This window comes from Acomys russatus, chromosome 1 (genome assembly GCF_903995435.1).
Source record: "Acomys russatus chromosome 1, mAcoRus1.1, whole genome shotgun sequence".
NCBI lineage: Eukaryota > Metazoa > Chordata > Mammalia > Rodentia > Muridae > Acomys > Acomys russatus.
Window position 1 is genome coordinate 55,162,510 of NC_067137.1, and position 21,730 is coordinate 55,184,239.

General features: G+C 35.3%; 1 protein-coding gene across 1 annotated transcript; it reads left to right on the forward strand.

Moving 5' to 3' along the window:
* The first annotated feature begins 20,411 nt into the window (after nucleotides 1-20,411).
* Nucleotides 20,412-21,493, forward strand: LOC127186719 (pyridoxal kinase-like). Its single transcript, XM_051142991.1, is given in 1 exon segment — nucleotides 20,412-21,493. A coding segment is annotated over 1 exon segment (1,041 nt). The 5' UTR covers nucleotides 20,412-20,452.
* The last annotated feature ends 237 nt before the right edge of the window (nucleotides 21,494-21,730 follow it).

A 21,730-nucleotide genomic window follows, 5' to 3' on the forward strand; every position in this document is an offset into this window, starting at 1 on the left:
GGTTCAGTGGTTTTTTACTAGTGAACTTGCACATGCTAATTACTTTGATGCAGTAGACAAGTTTATTTCAACATAAGTGAAAGCTGAGAAGCATGAGATCATTGGTGAAATGACTGAGATTTAAAATGCTGAAAAAGTATTTCTTTTTGCCATTGCTTTTGGAGTATGTAGTATGCTTACTACTGATTGGCAGAATCAATTTTCATACTGGATTATTATATATTTATCAAAACTAAATGCACTACTATTTCATGCAATATTATGAATTAAATTTGCTGATGTAATGTTAAGGTGAAATATTTAAATAACTAAAAAAAACAAATATTATTATTGATAATAGGCTTTAGGATATATATATATATATATCTATATATATATATATATATATATATATATATATATATATATAGAGAGAGAGAGAGAGAGAGAGAGAGAGAGAGAAATTAAAGAAACTAGTTTAGACTACATCCAACTCAATACTTTCCTACCTCATGATGCTTGCCTCAGACTCAGAAGATTTAGAATAGTCTCTGGATAATGACCCTCCCTGAGTCCATGTAGTTCTTCACATCTAAGCCCTTGTTGTATAAACAAAATAGAGTTGTATGTTAGGTAAAGAGCAATCCATTTTCTGTCATTGGTGCTTGTGAGGACCATGATTCTCAGGAAAGGTAAATCTTACTGCAAAATCTCAATGCAACTAGAAGTTTCCATGGTTACTAACTCTTCTACATTATATTGCCATGACTGCAATTTTTTGCTTTTATTTTACTAAATTATTTGACTGTTTTGTTTGTCATTTTTAATTTAAATTATTTCAATGAAGTCTGCTATCTATAACAGAGTAATACATGTCATTAATGACTAAATCTATTTGTTTGAAATAGAGAAATAATCAAAAAGCCAGTGTATATTATCAGAAGTAATTCTCCATCCTAATGTTTCACATCAATAAATAAGGGTGTCTAGAAAATAATAGTGGCAACATGCTGTGCAAGGAACATATTTAATTGAAATACTTTAAAAACAATAATTGACATCACCATATGTTTCAGTTTGAGAGAATTAGCTTGATAAAACAGCTTCTATTTATATTTTGTATTTTTTTTTTATAAAAAAACTTTGGTATGTAGTTTTAGTCTGGATGCAGAAATAACTTTCTACTTTGTTCTATATCTAATTAACACCCATAAGATAATTTAAAAAAAAGGATGAAACAAAATGGTGTGTGCGTGTGTGTTTGTGTGCATGTCTGAGTGTACCCACATACTGTATGAGCCAGGATAATTCATGATTTATGAGACAGATCAGACTTGGAATTTAGAGAAACAGCAATATACACCTCTTAGAAAGTGTAATTGGAAGCACAAGATGCTTGTGGTAGAGACAGTGGTCAAGGTGTTGCTTGTTGGATAGCTTGTATTTGTAACAGTTAGCATCTGTCTTGTCATTATCCCCTTATGGTCTCTGAGGCAGAACAGTAGCCATTAATATAGAAGTCACGAGTCAGATTTTCTAGAAAGTATGAGAAGGAAAGCTATATCAGTTGTCAGTAAAAAAAATAAAAACCTATGTAACACTTTTAAGAGTTTATATACATATATACACACATATCTATCTATATATATATATTTGTTCTTTCATATATTACATCCTTATCATAATTTTCCTTTCCCCATGTATCTCTCATCTCCTCTCTTCTCAAGATCGACTCCTCCCTCTGCCTTCCCTCAGAAAAGAGCAGTCCTCCCAGGGTCACCAACCAAACATGACATAACAAGCTGTAATAAGAGGAGGCACATACCACAACATCAAAGATGGATAAGGCAACCCGGTATGAGGAGAAGGGTCCTAAAAACAGGCAAAATCTCCTGCTTCTTTTAAGAACCCCACAAGAACAACAACTTACTCAGCCAAACTACTCTGACCTATGTCAAACCCCAACCAGTTTTCTAATTTCTGTGAGCCTTCATGAGTCCAAGTCAGTTGTTATGTAGGACACATTCTCATGGCATCACTGACACCTCTGGCTCTTCCGTTGTTTCCTTTCACTTCTTTGCAGGATTTCCTGAGTTCTACCTAATGTTTGGCTGTGGGAATCCTCATCTGCTCCAATTCATTGTTGAATGAAGTGTCTCCGATGCATTGGTGCTAGGCTCTGGTCTTAGAACACTATGCAGATAAGAAAAACTGTAGGTTTAAAGTTTTGTGGCAGGGTTGTTGTCCTAATCCCTCCATTTGAGACTTTTCCTGGTTGGAGAAGATGGTTTGTTCAGGTTTTATGTCCCCCATTAGTAGCAATTTTTGCTTAGGTTTCTATCATAGATTCCATGAAATTTCAATTGTACTAGGTTTCTACTTTGCCCCCAAAATGCTTCAACAAATGATCCTGGTCAAACTGAATGGCTGAATGTAGAAAAATCAAATTGACCCATACTTATCACACTGCAAAATAACTCAACTCAACTTCAAATGGATCAAATCCTCAACATAAAATCAGTTACACTGAATTTGATAGAAGAAAAGGTGTTTTTATGGGAATCATGAGTGCATGAAAGTAGGTCTCTGATTCCTGTGCCATATCTCGGGGCTCTTTTTCTTCTGTTTGTCCTATCCAACTTACTTTTGATAGTTTTGTTTTATCTTATTATATATTATTTTCTTATAATTAAAAAAAGAAATGAATGAATGAATTAATGAATGAATGAATGGATGGATAGGTGAGTGAAAGCATACAAATTCAGCTTAAGAACCAAACTATCAATGGGAAAATGGGAGGGAGGGAAGAATGGAAGGATACAAGGGATGGGATAAACATTGAGATGTAACAAGAATAAAGTAATAAAAAAAAAAAAACCAAACTATCATTTGTACCTTCTCAGAGAGGGAAAAACAATATTCTCCAAGAGAAAGACTGCAGCTATATCAACCACTCCAGGGCAGACTTCATGTTCAGTAATAGTTATTCAATGTATAATGGACTCTGCAGTTTTGTGTGTGTGTGTGTGTGTGTGTGTGTGTGTGTGTGTGTGTGTGTGTGTGTGTGTGTGTGTGCTTTGTCTAGTTACTGTTTGGTGGGTTTTTGTTTTTGTTTGTTTGTTTTGAGATGTTGTTTCATTTCATTTTCTCAGTTTTGAGAGTTTTGTTGTTGTATTGGGTTTCTGTTTGTTTGTCTATTTGAGAAAGAACTTAAATCTTGTAGGGTAGTGGAGAGGATCTAGAAGGGCGTGGATGAAGGAAGAATATTATCAAAATACATTTCATTTTAAAAATTGCTTTAAATAATAAAAATGTAATAATAAAAAGATTAATGGAGTATTATTGAAAAAAATGCAGCTTTTCTCTAGAAGCAAAAGACAGAGCTATGCAATCTAAGAAGATAATTAAGCATTTACCCAGAAGTATTAAATTCATATGAATATGTCAGAAATAAAATGCTAAGGTGCAGAGATTTCAAATTTTAAAAATACAAATATAAACCATATACAAAGAACGTGGCATTAGAATTTTAGAAGAATTGTCTAAAGAAGTATTGAAAGCAAACAGACAGTTGGATAATGCTTTCAAAATTCTAAGAGAAATGATTTTGGTATGTGTTTTACATTCACCCTAAGTATACAGTATCATAGTAATGGGAGGATATTTTATTGATAAGTAGTTCTCAAAAATTGTGTGCAGGGATAGATGTGGCTTCAAAACAGAGAAAAATATATGTTTCATAAAATAAAGAACTGGACTGTAGTTTTCTAGGTATATACTTGGTAACCAACTAGAGAAGATAAAATCAGGAAAGCAGAGGAGGGAAGATACATCACAGAGATTACCTGAAATGTGGTAGTAGAACTATGCCAGAGACTTGAAGAAACATGACCAGCTACAAAAATTATAATTTGTGAAAAAAAAAACTAATCAGAAAAAGATTATTATAGTATACAGATTTAAACTAACAAGCACATGTATATTCCTTTGTAATTAAGAATATTAAACACATATTTAAGACAAATTATATTAATCCTGAGAGAATGTATGAAAGAAAAGGAGATTAGAGTTTAGAAGCTGCTGGTTTTCATGTCCAATATTTTGACAAAGCTAAATAAAAATTGATTTGAGGATAAGATGGGATATACACACTATTATGGACTATTTGTTTCTTTAAGTATTTTTGATTGTAATTCCAGAATATCTGCTGATTCCCAGCCTTTGGTAGCTGCCTGTGGGGCATGACTCATGACAGCAGTGCTCAAGAAAGTGAGGTTTGTAGCTAACTTGTGTGGCTTGACTCCCATATGCTATGATTTGTGTGCTTATTAACTTTGGGCAGCCTGTGTTGAACTCCTCTAAATCTGATTTTCTATACTCTCAATTTCATTCTTGTTTTTCCTGTAGTATTTTTTATTAAATATTTTTTATTTTTACATATACAAATATATTATTACACATATATACAATAAACTACCTATAGCAAGAAGAACCATGAAACAATCAGGAATTTATATATATATATATATATATATATATATATATATATATATATATATATATATATATAACAATTAACTTATATAACATATATATATATGTATATATATGTATATATATATATATATTACATTCTTAATGTTTTAGATATTTGTATTTGATAGCCTTTAAGAAAACATCTTTCCTATCTTGGAAATTCTTCATGTAAATCAATATCTATCATATCTCGTCATTATTGTCTTAAAATGTCTGTCTAGACATAAAAACATCTTAACCCTTAACAAACTAAACTTAATTGTAAAACTAAACTATCTGGTCTTCAACCCCATTAAAGGCTTGGGAAGGAATAAAATTAATTATCCAATAGATAGGAAATACAGTTTAGCAGCTTCCAAAATGAGAAAATGACAGAGATTGCTTGCTGTCTGATTAGTCACTCAGCACTCTCTATAATGTTGGCACGTCATTGTTAGCCTTCTGGCCCAATATATCTGACAGATATATTTGTGAGGCAGGAACTATTGAGGACTTGCTTGTCTTGGCAGAGTTTGGCTGTCAACTCTGCCTACATCCACTCTTGCCCTTTTTTATGCAGAATTCTGTCTGTGGTAGAAACAATGTCATTTTGTCCAGTAGCTTGTTTACCACATTTGGAGCCATCTTCATAAGGAGGTTCTTTGATGCTCATCATCCTCTTTGAGGTAGGCTGGGTGTTGTCAGGAGTTAACCTGTCCCATTGTCAATGAATCTTTGAAATAATAAAAACATTTTAAATGCCATATTCTGTATGTCTCTGGGGATTTTGAAGACCTTATTTAACTATCCTACCTTATCTTTCTATAGAATCATATCTATCTGTTGCACCTAAGATGTATAATCTTGTGATAAAAATAGACGAGTAATTGACATGACCATGATTTGATCAACTAACAATTAACTTATATAACATATACTAAGAAGCCTGTAATAGCACTTTCAAAGTATTGGAAGTAAACCTTGTACTGTAATTGAGTTATATGGGTACAGTACTGCATATTAGTGCAGAAATATATAATATATGAAGAACAATTTTAAATTTAAATACTATACCAATGTATCTAAAATTTAACTTATTTTGCATCTATATACAGAATTTTATACCTGTGAATTAAAAATAATCTTGTAAATGACAGTTAAAGTGTTAAGCGGAGGAATAGATTCACTGATTTACTGTTTGTCCTATCTTCTCCATATGTTTTTATATCACCCCTTCTTTCTCTTGAACCCCTATCTCCAAACCTAAGAATGGAAGAGAAAGGAAAAGAGAGACATTCCTGAGCCCAATCTTGCTTTCTATCTAAGTAAGACCAATAATAACTTAAAACCAACTATCATTGAAAATAACCCTCTACAGCCCAAGAAACAGAAAACCTACCCAACACCCCTTAAAGGAAATGGGGCATCATACTCTTAAGGTTGCTTCCAGCTGATTGATGATGAATAATACCTTTTTAGGGTCCAAATAAAATTGGGAAAATGGTTAAATCAGCTAGGAATAGCATTTGTGGTCCAGTTCCTAAATGTTGAGAAATTCCAGGCTTAATTAGAGTCCTGTGTGGGACAATCTGAAATGCTGGACCCATTGGGAATGAAACCTTTCTTTGAAGGTGTCCTGAGAGCTGTCTTGTTCTGATGAGGAACAACAACTGAAGCACTTGGTGCCGGGACATGTAGGATACAGGATGTCAGTGTTCAACATGTTGAGAGGAATGAATCCCATCAGGTCTGATCCAATATCAGTGTCCTGTTCTTTTGTTCTGAAAACATATAATTTCTCACAGGCATTATACAGTCATAAAATTATAAATGTATAAGGTGTGTGTGATGCCTAGAACAATTAAAGATGGTTGGAAGCAGTACATTCAAGGATAGGCTCGACACTCATTCACTCATTCACAACTATCAGATTCTCTCTGGCTTCTTTTGTTCCAAGTCTATTGCTGAATCAATTGCTGCTTGTGAAAAAACCATAAGTTTGAATATTGCAAATTATGTGAATTTTAATATCTTCATAATGAATCTAAAGCTTTTATAATTTTTCTTTAAAACTATATGAGTTAGATTAAGTATTATATTAAAACATGTAATAGTTTTATTTAGAAATAAGCTCCATCTTTTAAAATTAGTTGTAGGGGTAAAGTTATTCCTTATTTGAATGCCTGAGGTACATTTTAACACAGTTACAAATGGAAGATTAATTTAGTATCACTTTTGTATGGACTCTTTCCTAATGTTTTATAATTATTCCACAGCCCTTTGAACAATGATTTGTTTGTGCTTCTGATTTCTATGTTAAGGTCTTATATAAGAAACAAGTGGAACACAGACATAGCAAACAGAACATACCCAGCCCACACTGAGAGCAGAGACAGAAGAACACAAAGATACAGAGAGGGAGAGAGACAGATAGAAAGACGAGCCATTGACAATCACTTGGTGTTTCCTAAAACTGACTCCTTAAATCAAGACAAATTTTAACTTTTCCCTATCTTCCTCTTTAAATCTGAATTTTGTGTGAAACCTCAATCAATATATAAATAAATAGGAAATAGTAAGAGATCATGTATTATTTCTAGGCCCCAAACTAGTAGCATGCACCCTTGTCTATTTGGATACATATTGCTATATTTTTTTAGTTCTATAATTTCCCACCCTAATTGAAATGTCTTGTTAGTGTCTCAGAGATGTGGAGTTTTCAAACTGAAGCATTCTCATTGGTCACTAAAATGATTTAACTAGTAAGAGTAATAGTTGCTCAGTGTGACCTTGTCCACAGTTCAGAAAAAACATAGTGCATCATCAGGGCTGTCTGCTTAGCTTGTGGAGAGTACTTTTGTTAGCAAGGCACTGATTTAAATCCTTAGCATATAAATGTTTGATATTCTTGAGGAATTCTTTAGTCACATTGATTCAGTCATATCAGTTGCATCCTTAAATGTTCTGTGGCTATTCAAATATGTAAAATACCCCTCACTTTGAGAATCTAAATAAGCATTTCTTAAGGAGAAGCAGATTTTGCTGCTACAGATTATATATAAAAATCATGGCTTTCAGGTGAACTTTAATATTGGTTTTGATTTATGCCTAAACATTAGCCTATTTGAATATTTGGGTTTTTTCAAGGTAAAATAAAAAATACATCTTTTCCTGTATTTTTTGTCTGTATGATAATTACCACTATTTCAAAATCAATTTAATTTAGATTAGCATATGCTTTCTTCCAAAGTGCTTCCTCTCAAAAACTCATTTCTCCCCCTGTTTGAAATTGAAACACAAGGCAGCTCTGCTTGCCTAGATAGGATCTTGGCAAGTTATTATGTTCAGTCCCTGGTTTTTAAGGATCTAGGACTATTATATTGCCAAATGTGGCCAGTGGTAGTGTGAGATTGCCTATTAGAGAGGGTGATGTAACCATTTAACATCTATACAGGGAGAAATCTCAACTGTGGTTCTGATCTAAAGGAAATATGACTTTATCAGCACCAAAAGTAATAAGGAGAAAACTAGTCACAGAAATATCAGTAAGGGACAGCCGACCATAGCTGAATTGCTTTCTTTATTTAGTAGGGATCTCACTTTCTAACTGCTTATCCTGGAATGCCTAGATCCCTTATCAAGCTGATATAATTATTGTTGGATTAGTTTGAGTGAGATGCATATATGTTTGAGTGGAGCTTCTATATGGCCTGTCTTCATTAAGGGAATCTAAAATGATAGATATTAACAGTGATTCACCAAAGATTGCCATTAGTCATCAGAATACCACTGCATTCTTTTGCTATTTAACAATGTATATGTAGGCATTAAGTCCTAATTCCTGATGTGGAAAGAATAATACTCAATTCTATACAGATCTACCATAAGCATATAACAGACTTCTAAAAAAAGAAACAATCTTATTTATAAATTCTTATCAGTGAAATGAATGCCTGAAGATATTACAAAGAAATATGTAGGTACAATATTCTCTGGGTTGATATGACTATAATTAGGACACTGGATACAATTCTATGATATGAGTTGATTGTAATAAATAGTAAGCAATGAAGCTTCTAGAAAATACCAATAGCTCAGGTTCTAAGATCAACAATTAATAAATGGGACCTCATGAAACTGAAATGTTTCTGTAAAGCAAAGGACACTGTCAGCAGAACAAAAAGACAGCCTACAAACTGGGGAAAAGTCTTCACCAACTCGTCATCTGACCGAGGGCTAATGTCCAAAATAAATACAGAACTCAAGAAATTAAACATCACCAAACAAAATAATCCAATAAAAAATAAGATACAGAACTAAAAAGAGAATTCTAAACAGGAGTATCCAATGGCTGAGAAACACTTAAAGAAATGCTCAAAGTCCCTGTCATTGGGGAAATGCAAATCAAAAACTCTGAGATTCCATCTAACACCTGTCAGAATGGCTAAGATGAAAAACTCCAGTTGCAGTACATGCTGGTCAAGATGTAGGGAAAAAGAAAGATTCTTTATTGTGGGTGGGAGTACAAATTTGTACAACCACTTTGGAAATCAATCTGGCATTTTTTCAGGAAATTGGGAATAATTCTACCTGATACCCAGCCATAGCACTCTTGGGCATATACCCAAAAAGTGCTCTACTATACAACTAGGACATTGTTCATAGCAGCTTTACTTGTAATAGCCAGAATCTGGAAACAACCTAGATGTCCCTCAATTGAAGAATGGATAGAGAAACTGGTATATTTACCTAATAGAATACTACTCAGTTATTAAAAACAAGGAAATTTTGAACTTTGCAAGTAAATGGATGGAACTAGAAAAAATTGTCTTTAGGCAACCCAGACCCAGAAAGACATGCACGGTATACAGTCACTCATAAGCAGATATTAGCCACATAATACAGGATAACCACACGATAGTAAAAAGACTGATGTACCAACCAAGGACCATGTATGATGTGTATGAGCCCTCTGGTCAGGTGTAGTAGATAGGCAGCACAGACTCCTTGTGGGTCCCACAATATGCAGAGTAGGGACTACTTCTGACATGGACTCTGGCCTCGCCAGGCCACAGAGCAAGAGGACACAGGTAGTACAGATGAGACTTGATATACTGAGATCAGATCTTAGGGGAGTAGGGATCCCATTTCTGAGGGTTTGGGCAGGGAGGGAGAGGGTATAAGGGAGAGAAAGTGGGTTTGAGAGGTGATGAGGGAGGGGGCTGCAATTGGGATATAAAGTGTAAAAAGAATTTTAATAAAAAAGAAAAAGAGAAATTCTTGATTACTGTCCTAGATTTCAACTTTTTCTATAAGGCATCAACTATTCTGGGACCTAAGATATTCAAACAAATTTTGGTCATTGATTAACAGATGGTATTTATGAATCCTAGGCTATAAAAGTAACAACTGTCACAGATGATATAAGTACAAATGGGAGAATCAGATAATTAAATGCTGACAATTCATTGTGTAGGATGAGATGAGATGATTATATGAATAATGAATTGAGGGTTATATAAATTGTTGTAGGTGAACAAGGATCTTGATTTGCTATTTTTCCTGTGGGCCATTAGTTTATTTTAGATCTTCAGCCTGCTCTAATGTGAAAAATCTATCCTGATTTCCTGTGCCTCAATAGCACTTCTGGGTGATCTTTTGCTGTCCTTCACCTGCCCTTTTAATAGCAAAACCATGTGTAAAAGAAACCTTTATTAAAATAGCTAGATCATAATAAAGTTTGACCCCTTTATAAAAGATTTCCAAAATAAATCTGTAAATACATGAGTCAGTAAGTAGACTCCTGCACAGACAAATTTGGAAAACGTTATAAAGGAAAATATTATAGTCATCCTAGCTAATATATGTTTATTTTCCCCAAATAACATAAAAGCTGGGGTTTTCCAAAGGAATAGAACCACTAATATAAGGAGTGTGTGTGTGTGTATGTTGTGTGTGTGTGTGTGTTGTGTGTGTGTGTATGTATATGTGTATATATCCATGTGTGTATTTGTGTCTGTGTGTGTGTATGTATCTGACTGTATGTGTGTATGTGTGTATATACATGTGCATTTCCATGTATGTGCATACTTATGTGTACATATTATAAAAGGAGACTCACTAGATTGCCTTCCATGGCAGGGCTCAGTAGCCCCAAAATATGTATCTGCATGCTGAAAGCTAAGAGCATGGTAGCCGCTTAGTGGATGACCTTGTGTCTCCAACAGTTCCGGTCTGTGCTGAAGGTCTGGTGAGTTCTTTGTTACTTTTCTTCATTCTTTCTTAAAACATCTGTTTATTTATTTATGTTTTCTTCTATTTATTTTTACATATTATTATACATATGCACATATACAATAAACTATCTACAACAAGAACCATGAAACAATCAGGAATTATATAAACATTACTTTCATAATGTTTGGGCTATTCGTATTAGGCAGCCTTGAAGAAAACATCTTTGCTATCTTGGTACATCTAAAATTCTGAAGGTAAATCAGTATCTATGACATCTCATCATTATCAACTTAAAGTGTCTATCTAGACTTAAAAACATCTTAACATCTAAACAACTAAGCTTAATTGTAAAACTAAATAGGTAAGGTAAAATAGATAAAGTCTACAAAAACCTCAGAGACCTACAGAATTTAAAGATGTTTTTATTATTTTAAACATTCTTTGAGAAGACAGGTTAACTCCTGGCAACTCCCAGCCTACCTCAAAGAAGATGATGAGCATCAAAGAACCTCCTTATGGAGATGGCTTCAAATGTGGCAAACAAACCACTAGGCAATTCCACTACAGAAAGAATTCCACTACAGACAGAATTCTGCCTGAAAAAGGCAAGCTTGGAAGCAGACAGAGTCAATGGCAAAACTCTGCCAAGACAAGTAAGCAAGTTCTCAATATTTCCTGCCTCACAAATATGTCTGTCAGATATATTGGGCCAGAAGGCTGAAGATGATGCTCCAACATTATAGAGAGTTTTGAGTGACTGATTAGGCAGCAAATCATCTCTGTCATTTTCTTATTTTGGAAGCTGCTAAACTGTACTTCCTATCTACTCAGGTAATTAACATTATTCCTTCTCAAGCCTCTCATGAGGTTGAAGATCAGATAATTTAGCTGTTCTTCATTCTATCCTAGAAGGCAAAGAAGCTGGAACATGTTAATAGAGATGGAGAGACAGCAGTAGGAACCAGAGCAAGAAGACACACAGACAAAAGGCTTTCCTTCTGACATTGACATCCTTTTAGAAGATTCTGACCAATCTGAGGGAGAATGTTTCTCTTTCTCAGCTAATATTTTATAGACTTCACAGAGGCATGCCTCTTAGTTGATTCCAACTGACAAGAAGACAAGTTAACTCCTGACAACACCCAGCCAATCTCAAAGAAGATGATGAGCATCAAAGAGCCTCCTTATGGAGATGGCTTCAAAAGTGGCAAACCAACCATTGGGCAAAATGTCCTCATTCCTGACACAAACAGAATCTGCCTAAAAATGGGCAACTTAGATGTAGGCAGAGTTGAAGGCCATACTCTGCCAAGTCAAGGTAAGCAAGTCCTCATAGGTCCTGCCCTGAAAACAAGACTGGCCAGAAAGCTGAAGATGAGGCTCCAACGTTATAAAGTGTATTGGGTGATTGGTCAAGCAATAAGCTGTCTTAACTCAATTTGTACATTTTGGAAGCTGTTAACCCACATTGTTGGTTCACTCAGGAAATTAAGTTTTATTACTTCTCAAGTCTCTGAGGGGCATTGAAGACAAGATGGTATTGTTTTACAACCAAGCTTAGTTGATTAGGGGACAAGATCATCTTAGATTAAGTTAAAGAAGTTAAGCTATTAGAGTTGAGATAGGACAGATACTGAATCTATCCTAGATAGGAAAGACACTTACTTCAAATGGGATGAATGCAGATGGCCAAGTCACTATGAATGTAACATGTATAGAACTCATTATTCTCATGATTGTCACATGGTTCTCCCTGCTGTATGTAGTTTGTTTTATACAATTGTAATAAAGTAAAAGTATTTTAAAAAAGAAAAGAAAAAATGTGTATATTGCAGAGATTGTATAGAATGTTCTGAATATGTTTGTTACATTTAGTCTAAAGCATGTCAATCTCGATGTTTCTTAATAATTTCATGTGTATCTAGATATCCTATACATTGTTGAATGTAGCATTTAAGCCCCTTACAATATCCCTACTTTCTAATCCTTCTTTTGATATTTGCTGCATATGTTTATGGATTTTGGATATTGGTTATTACATATATTTTTAAGTATTATATACTATTGATTATTAGGCCCTTTGTCATTGTGTCATGCTACTCTTTGTCTTTTATAATTTTTGACACAAAACCTAATTTCTTTTATAAAGTATTGCTATGCTTTGCTTTATATTACCATGGAATATGTTCCCTTCCCTTTGTTTTCAATTTATTTGTGTTCTAATGGTAAAGTGAATTTGGTTGTTTTCTTTTTTCCAGTATTTAGGTGAGTCTTGGTTTTATTCATATGTTCAACCACTTTGTGTCTGTGAATCAAAAAATTTAATCCAAGGTGACAGGTATTCAAGTTAATTATTATAAGTGTTATTTTTCTTGTGATTGTTTTGTGGAAACATCTTTATTAGTATCCATCTTTGTTATAATTTTATAATTTCCAGTAGTGATCTATTTTTTCTATGCTAGAGATTGAACATATACATAATTGAGAGACAAGGCTATATATGCAGCTTTAATTTTTTCTTTAAAACATTTAATATTACTGTAGATTGTTTCCTTTTGATTACCATGATCTCATTACATCAAATGTTTGGAAAAGTTATTTTAATATAACAACTTACTTTGAATTTGGACAAAAGTCTGGAGTTTTCTTTTATCCTATCTCTGTTTTTTTAATGATGAAACAGTTTATTTTGGTTGTACATTGCTAATAAATTAAATTATATTCTAAATTATTTTAATAGCCTTTTCAACTTTTGTGCTGGAAATAAATGTAGGTATAATTGAATTGCAATATTTTGAGTATTCTGAATTTGATAACTTTTGTATTTACTTCTAGGAATTTTTGTACACATTTTCATGTTGCTAATCATCATGATTATACAAAAATTCCAAAAATTTCCTTTATATATTTTGTAAGTCAAGTCCCCAGTTTTGATTCTTGAGTAATGTCTTTATTTTTTCATGGTTTATTAAGGGTGGCATTACTGCATATCATTCATGTCTGACCAAATACTTTGAATATAGAATCCTCTCCCTCCTGGCTTGTACCATGTCTGTTGATAGATCTGCTAATGGCCTTACTCGAGGGGGAGGATATTCCATTGTGTGGTTTTCACCTTTTCACTGGCCACTTTCAGGATTTTCTTTTTCTTGAGTTTTTTGGAATTTTTATGATGATATGCTCTGTGTACCTTTGAGTTAATCTTTGATGTGATCATGATTTTGGAACTATGACATCATGAATCTAGGTTTTTCTATTGCTTCTAAGATTTGGGGGAAATTTCAATAGTATTTCTGTGTAAAAGCTTATTAATTCTCACTTCCTCACCCCCCCCGCCTCTGTCTCTCTCTGTGTCTCTGTCTGTCTGTCTGTCTGTCTGTCTGTCTGTCTGTCTCTCTCTCTCTCTCTCTCTCTCTCTCTCTCTCTCTCTCTCTCTCTCTGTCTCTCTCTCTCTCCCTCCCCCCTCTCTCTCTCCTTGCTGCTGAGGTGTCCAGAAGTCACATATTTGTATGCTTTCTCATTTTTGTAATCTTGTTTCATTTTTGCCACTTGAATTGGCTTATTTCCAATTAGCTGCTTCTAAATTTGCTGATTGCTTCCTGCATAATCAAGACTTTGATACAATGTTCCATTCTGCTATTGTTGTCTTTAGTACCAGATTTCTGTTTGGTTCTTTTTCTGTAGTTTCTGTGTCAGTGTTAAAACTTTTCATTTCGTTCATTTTAAGTTTTATATAATTTCTGTGCTTATCTTCTCATATTTCTAAAGTAACTAAAAATAGGAACTTCAAAATCTTTGTTAGAAGGACAGCAGGTTACCAAGAAGAGACTTGATACCCTATGAGCATATACAGGGGGAGGTAATCTCCCTCAGGAACAGTCAGTCATAGGGGAGGGGAATAATGGGAAAATGGGAGGGAGGGAAGAATGGGAGGATACAAGGGATGGGATAACCATTGAGATGTAACAAGAATATATTAATAAAAAAAATCTTAAAAAAAAAAAGAAAAATGTGTAGGTCTCTCTTTCACTGGGGTCAGTGACTATACCATTATTATAGTCTTTCACTGATCTCATAGGTTTTTGTTTTTATCTGTGTTTTTTATTTTGTTTTGTTCCTTGATATTTTGTGCTCTGTGAAATTTTTCTTTCTTGTCTTAGCCCATGGAAATCAGTTGCTTATAAGATTTTGGTGACTGCATTTAAGAGAGAAGTGTACTCCACAGGCAACCCTGCTAGTGATTCGGAGCTCTCCTCACATTTTCTATTTACACTCTTCCCACACTCTTTATTTTATTGGTAGTTATTTCCCAAGATTGAGAATCCTGTCTGGGTTCCAGAAAGACTATGGGTGCTGAGAGACTCTGACTCATTTGCTCTAGAAAAGACTCTTGAGATAAATTTTGTATGTTGACCTAACTTTAAATAATCTAGTTAGCTTCCTGTGTGGGGTTCTTTTATGCAGATATGCGTGAAGAACCAACACGGAAAAAGGAAGAGTTAGCTCTGCATAAAAACTCCGGTGCCTGGAATCAGGGAAGATCTTTAGACAAGTATCCAGTCTTGAGAACAAACTCACTGACTGCATTTCTTGAAGTCTTTAGAGTTCATGTTTCTGTTGTGGTCGTTTAGTTTTGTTTTGTTGTTTTCTTTTTCCTCTCTATTCTCAGTCTCTCTGTTTTGATGATTATCTCAATCTGAATGAGAACTGAATTAAATGGACATCTTAGGCAGCACTTCCCATATTTGGGGATTGAGTACTGTCTTAGTGTTCTATTGCTGTGAAGAGACATGATCATGGCAACTCTTATAAAGGAAAGCATTTAACTGAGGCTGGCTTACAGTTTCAGAGGTGTCCTCCATCATTATAATGGCAGAAACAGGGCTGCAGGCAAGTGCACATGCTGCTGGAAAAGTACCTGAGTTCTACCCCTGGATCTGCAGGTCTCGGGTAGAAAAAGATACTGGAGTTCCCTTGGGCTTTTGAAATGCTAAAACCCACTCCAAGTGACACACTTCCTCCAACAAGGCCACACCTTCTAATCCTTTCAAATAATGTCAGTTCCTGGTGACCAAACATTGACTCTATGACCTACGGAGGCCATTTCCATTCAAACTACCAATAGCACTCACTTATTCACTTTTTTTCATCAAGGTGCTCACTCATGATGCTTTGAAAGAAATTGCAGGTTGAGTGGATAGATATGGCACTAAACTGTATTGTTTCCCAACAGGGGTGATTTGGTTAGCGTAAAACTCGGTTTTTCTCTTTTGAATCTGTATTTTCTAAGACATTTGCTGTAGGGCTTTGTTGAAATTTCTCTGTTGAAATCCCAGACTTCTGAAAAACTATTATATGTGCGTTATTGCAAAAATTGATTCTTTTGTATGTATGTGGGTGGGTAGATGGGTAGTTGTAGTAGAAAAGTATTCTTCCTTCTGTTGATATAATCCTCCTACCTGTTCTGATTCTTTCAATGTATTGGCATCATGGCTAATGTAATAGGTCTATTATTTTAAAAATGTTTTAATGTCACATGCTTTTTAGTGCCTGTTTAGGTGCTTTTGTCTTATTTCTGGTACTGAGAAATTTGTGTAGTAACAGTATCTAGATCCATATAAGTGTCAACAATTGGATGGAAAAATGTAATATATCACAGAGTTGGTTTCTGGTCTATTTTCCCTGTATTTATCTTTCTTCTTATTGTGCTCTTAAGTTTGTGCTATCAAGCATGGCAGATTGATAGATTTTTGAAGAGAAAGCAAAAATATTGTATCAAACTATGTATGAAGCATTGATAATTTAAAAGCTGACAAAGATATGTTTTCCCTACAACTGACAGTAGAACAGGCATCTGAGATTTGCCTCTATGGATGTATAGCTGAGAGGTTGACAAACATGAACAGGTTCCCGAGGACCATAGATACCTGGGCCGGACTTACATTTCTGTCTCTCGTTCGCTTTGAAATAATGGTAGGTAATTTTTTTGAGCCTGAAAATGGGCCTACTTGGAAGAATATTCTTTTAAGTAGCCTGATACAAACAAGTGAAAAACACAGGGCAGTATTACCTCTACCCTTAATCTCTAGCATCTGTATGGTACCACAAATCTCCAACATGTGCAAGCAATGGTGGGAAATGCAGGACAGGGAAAGTAGAGAACTGTGTTCACTTCTGAGTAATGTCAATGGATACATATACCATATTACAATACCCAAAAGTAAAATATATAAAAATGAGATGTGAGGAGTCTTCCGCTATTGTAACTATCTTGATAACTACATTATATGTGTCCTCTCACATGCCAACTTGCAATACCTAAATCTAAAACAGTTTTAACTATTTTCCTTTCTTTCTTCTAAAATGTTGTTAGCTTTGTTTATTGTAATTCAGAGCGTATTTTGATTTACATTCTATCTAGGAAATCTTTAAGCTAACCTCCTACCAGAAACACAGCTCAGATCCTATTAAAATTTTTGGTTATGCTAATAGGAAGGAAAAATAGAGTTTTATGTGTAGCAAAAAAGCTGTTTTCTTCTTTATGAGATTATGTGTATTATTTTTATATAAGGAGGCATTGCCTTATGTGTATTGTAAACACACAGACTTTGGGCATATAAAGATCACTCAAATGCAATGAGGCACTTTGGTGGTTGCTAATATTGTAGTGATAATAATTCTGTAGAAGAGTAATCTTTATTCTCTATAACAAGTAAATGAAATAAACCTAGTTGTCCGTTAACAGATGAGTGGATAATAAAAATCTGGCATACATATATGGTTCTAAATAAAAATTGGACCACAAAATTTACAGGAAAATGGATGGATATAGAAAGCATAAAATTAAGTAACTACAGAAATTACAGAAAGGAAAAAATGTTCTTCCCCATATTCATATCCTGATATACAATATTATTTACATATGTATATAGTTAAGGAAATGGACATGTAAGTACAATATAATTAAATAATGGTGACAAGGAAAAATTACATACATCTAATAGGCACCTGAGTAATGAAAAGGTATTAAGATAATTGGTTTTCAAGTTTTTAATGTTTACTGATTTTTCATTAATTGTTGTGGTACATGGATACATGAAATATAATTGACAATTAACATATTAAATCTAAAGTGAAACTCCACAGTTATTCTAACTGTACAGATGTTTATTGAGATATATGGACTTTTGATCTATCTAATCTTACTGTACAATGCTTTGTATTTGCAAAATTGTTATTTTAAAGTGTTAATATTTTTACAAGAACATCAACTGGACTGTGTATGTGTGTTCACATGACAGCTACCATATCACAAGCATATGCTCTTCCATCATTAAAGATCAAGATAAGTAATAAGTAGCAGAAATTCCTCAGCAGAGTTACTTGCTGTGGCTATTAAATGAAATACTATGACTAAATCTAGAAAATGAATTGTAAATTATAAGACAACTATTAAGACCTGAATTTATTAGCTAGAAAAAAATTTTAGCTAAATTTAATTTTGTTAGAAAGATTTAACATGGCTCTGGATGCTTTCATAATGAGTTTTATTGATTTTGTCATCAATAATTGGTGGGTTAAAAACTTGGTTAATATTAGAATTTTTTTAGTGCGTGTGTTTGTGTGTGTGTATGTGTACATGTGTGTGTGTGTGGAGAGAGAGAGAGAGAAGACAGAGAGAGACAGAGACAGACAGAGAGAAGGAGGGGGGGAGAGAACACAACTGTTTGTGTGTGTGCGTATGCATGCACATGATCTTACATACATACTGGTGCTTTAGTGCCATCTACCTTGTTTTTTAAGACTAGGTCTTTCACTTGGCCTAAAACTAACAGATTAAGCAGGACTAGCTGGCCTAAGAATCCCCCCAGAGATCTGCTGGTCTCTACCTCCGCCTTCCCCTACATCTGAAATTTGTTCTGATACCTTATTGCCACACCCATCTTTTTTTCCATATGAATTCCAAAGTATTCATGCTTTTTAAGAAAGCAGCTTATCATCTGATCTATGTCCCAGCCCCTATGGAATAGAAATATATATTAAATAATTGTCTGATTTTCTCTGTAGATGTAAGCTATGAGGAATGGGTAGTTTGGCAAAATATAACTTTGAACTCTGCGGTTGTTCTTTAGAACTTATTTTTTAAATGCTCTTTCTCTGGCTATTTGTTTATTTTTTGAGACAAAATGTGACATGGTTAGTCTCTAACGTATAGAAATCAGCCTGCTTCTGCTTCAAGAGCATTAAAATTAAAAGTGTATGCTATCTTGCCCAGAAATACTGCAATAACTTACAAAACTTTATGCAGGAAAACACAGGAAGCATATCAAATAGCTTTAAGGTAAATGATTAAATTGAGTTGGTGTTGAATTTTTTTCTTACATTTGGGCTGAGTATAATTTTGAAGGCATTATAAAAAGAAATAAGGTGGTAGTATGGTCTAAAACAGGAGGGCCTTAATTTCCTATGTATCAAATAAAAATAGCAAGAATGTGAAGTGTTGGATAGTAGTTCTTGGCTGCTTTAGGCATGTTGAGAAATACTTAGTGACATGCTTTGATGGTGCACCTGAAAAGTAATGTATTAGAGAGTTCAGTCATAGACTCCTAGGTTAATGGTTTTTAGTCATGGGGAATATTGGAGGTAATTACTGAATTAGGAACTAACTCTTGTGTGAATAGCGTCAGCGAGTTTATAAGCAGTAGAGAAAGGTTCCTGTTGACACACTTGATTTATCTCCCAATGATGTCTACCGTGTGCGCTGCTGCAAGCAGCCCTTCAACAGGTATTCCTTAGATTTCACCTGTGTTGTCAGAGCTGGAGAAATGTTCTCTGAATAAAATATTCTTTCTCTCAAGAATTTTCCTAGAGCAATGGAAAACAAGCTAAGGTTATCTTTCCTTGAAAATTAGTAGAGGAATTATTAACTTCCAGAGTTATTACATAAATAACTCAGCATTGTGAAATAGAAAAGGCTTTACTGCTCTGATTTTAGAGTTTATTTTGTTATTGAGTGATAGTACATTTTGAAATTTTAATTTATTTTTGAACTACATAAATCCACATTTTTAGCATATCAACAGGGTGGTATGTGTTGTTTAGATACACATATGTAGTGTATGACCTCGTTGAACACACTAGGAGTTCAGAAAGAAAGAAAACACATTTATCAGCGCTATTGCTGTATGGAACTTTGAGAATGGTTTTACATGGTGCAATGCCTTTAATGCAAAGCAAGGTGGCACATACATTTCAGTTCCTTGCCTTGCCAGTATAAAAGTTCTAGAAAGAACATATTTTTACTTTGCTCTATTGATAGTATAATTTTATAAAAACTAGATTAATTATATGATTCCTCTCTCAGGCACATGTAACACAAGACAAATAGGAACTGAAATTGCCATAGCTCAAATTCTCTGACATTTGAAGTTTATATTACGAAACTTACTTTGGTTAACTAATAGAGATAGATCTTTCAGTTACAACCTTGTCACCCATAGGCATGCTTTTTCCTTTCTCTGTTCACAGATAATAATAAAAATATAATTCCTTAGTTTCTACATTGGGTTAGATAGTATTGAACATAAAGTTAATGGAAAGGTACATGAATGAATAGTAACCTTCAGCCTTTTAAACTAAATGACGGGGAGCAGAGACCGAGCGAGCGGCCTGGGCAGCGGGTGACACCACTTGAACCACGCGCCACTACAGCCTGCCCGGCATGGAGGGCGAATGCCGGGTGTTCTCCATCCAGAGCCATGTCGTCCGCGGCTACGTGGGCAACAGGGCTGCCATGTTCCTGCTGCAGGTTTTGGGGTTTGAGATTGATGCCGTGAACTCTGTGCATTTTTCGAACCACACAGGCTATGGCCATTGGAAGGGCCAAGTGTTGAACTTCCAGGAGCTCCATGAGCTGTATGAAGGCCTCAAGATGAACAAGGTGAATATGTAAGACTCCGTGCTCACTGGTTACACGAGGGACATGTCCTTCCTGTCGATGGTGGTGGACATCGTGCGGGGACTAAAGCAGCAGAATTCCCGGCTCGTGTTTGTGTGTGATCCTGTGATGGGTGACAAGTGGAACGACGAAGGCTCCATGTATGTCCCCAAGGACCTCCTTCCGGTGTACAGGGAGAAAGTGGTGCCCGTGGCAGACGTCATCACACCCAACCAGTTTGAGGCTGAGTTGCTGAGTGGCAGAAAAATCCACAGCCAGGAAGAAACATTTGAGGTGATGGACATGCTGCACTGCATAGGTCCTGACACGGTGGTCATCAACAGCTCTGACCTGCCCTCCCCAAAGGGTAGGGACTACCTGATGGCACTGGGCAGCCAGAGGATGCGGAAGCCTGATGGCTCCACAGTGACCCAACGCATCCGGATGGAGATGCACAAGGTGGATGCCGTCTTTGTGCGCACTGGGGACCTCTTCGTTGCCATGCTTCTGGCGTGGACACACAAGCACCCGGACAATGTCAAGGTGGCCTGTGAGAAAACTGTGTTTGCCATGCAACACGTGCTGCAGAGGACTATCCGGTGTGCAAAAGCCGAAGCAGGAGAGGGACAGAAGCCCAGCCCGGCTCAGCTGGAGCTGAGGATGGTCCAGAGCAAAAAGGACATCGAGGACCCGGAGATCGTCGTACTGGCCACGGTGCTGTGCGGGCCGCGCACACTCACCCTGACGCACAGCGTGCTGGGGGGTTTCCGTTCTATCCCTGTGAAAAGCTGTAACGTCTGCCTTAGAGCCATGACTGAGACTTGACCGTTTGTTCCTCCCTGAGATTTGGGTCTCAGCCAGTCTCAATAGTGAAAAATGTGCCATCGTGAAAAAAAAAAAAAAAAAAAAACAAAAAGCAAAAAAAAAAAAAAAAAAAAACCAAAAAACAAAAAACCTAAGTGACTATAGATGTGAATGGCCATGTCAAAAGCTGGTACAGATAACTATAAATTTCTCCTCTTGAATGATTAAGGGACCTTTTCAACTAGACCTGGTTTAGCT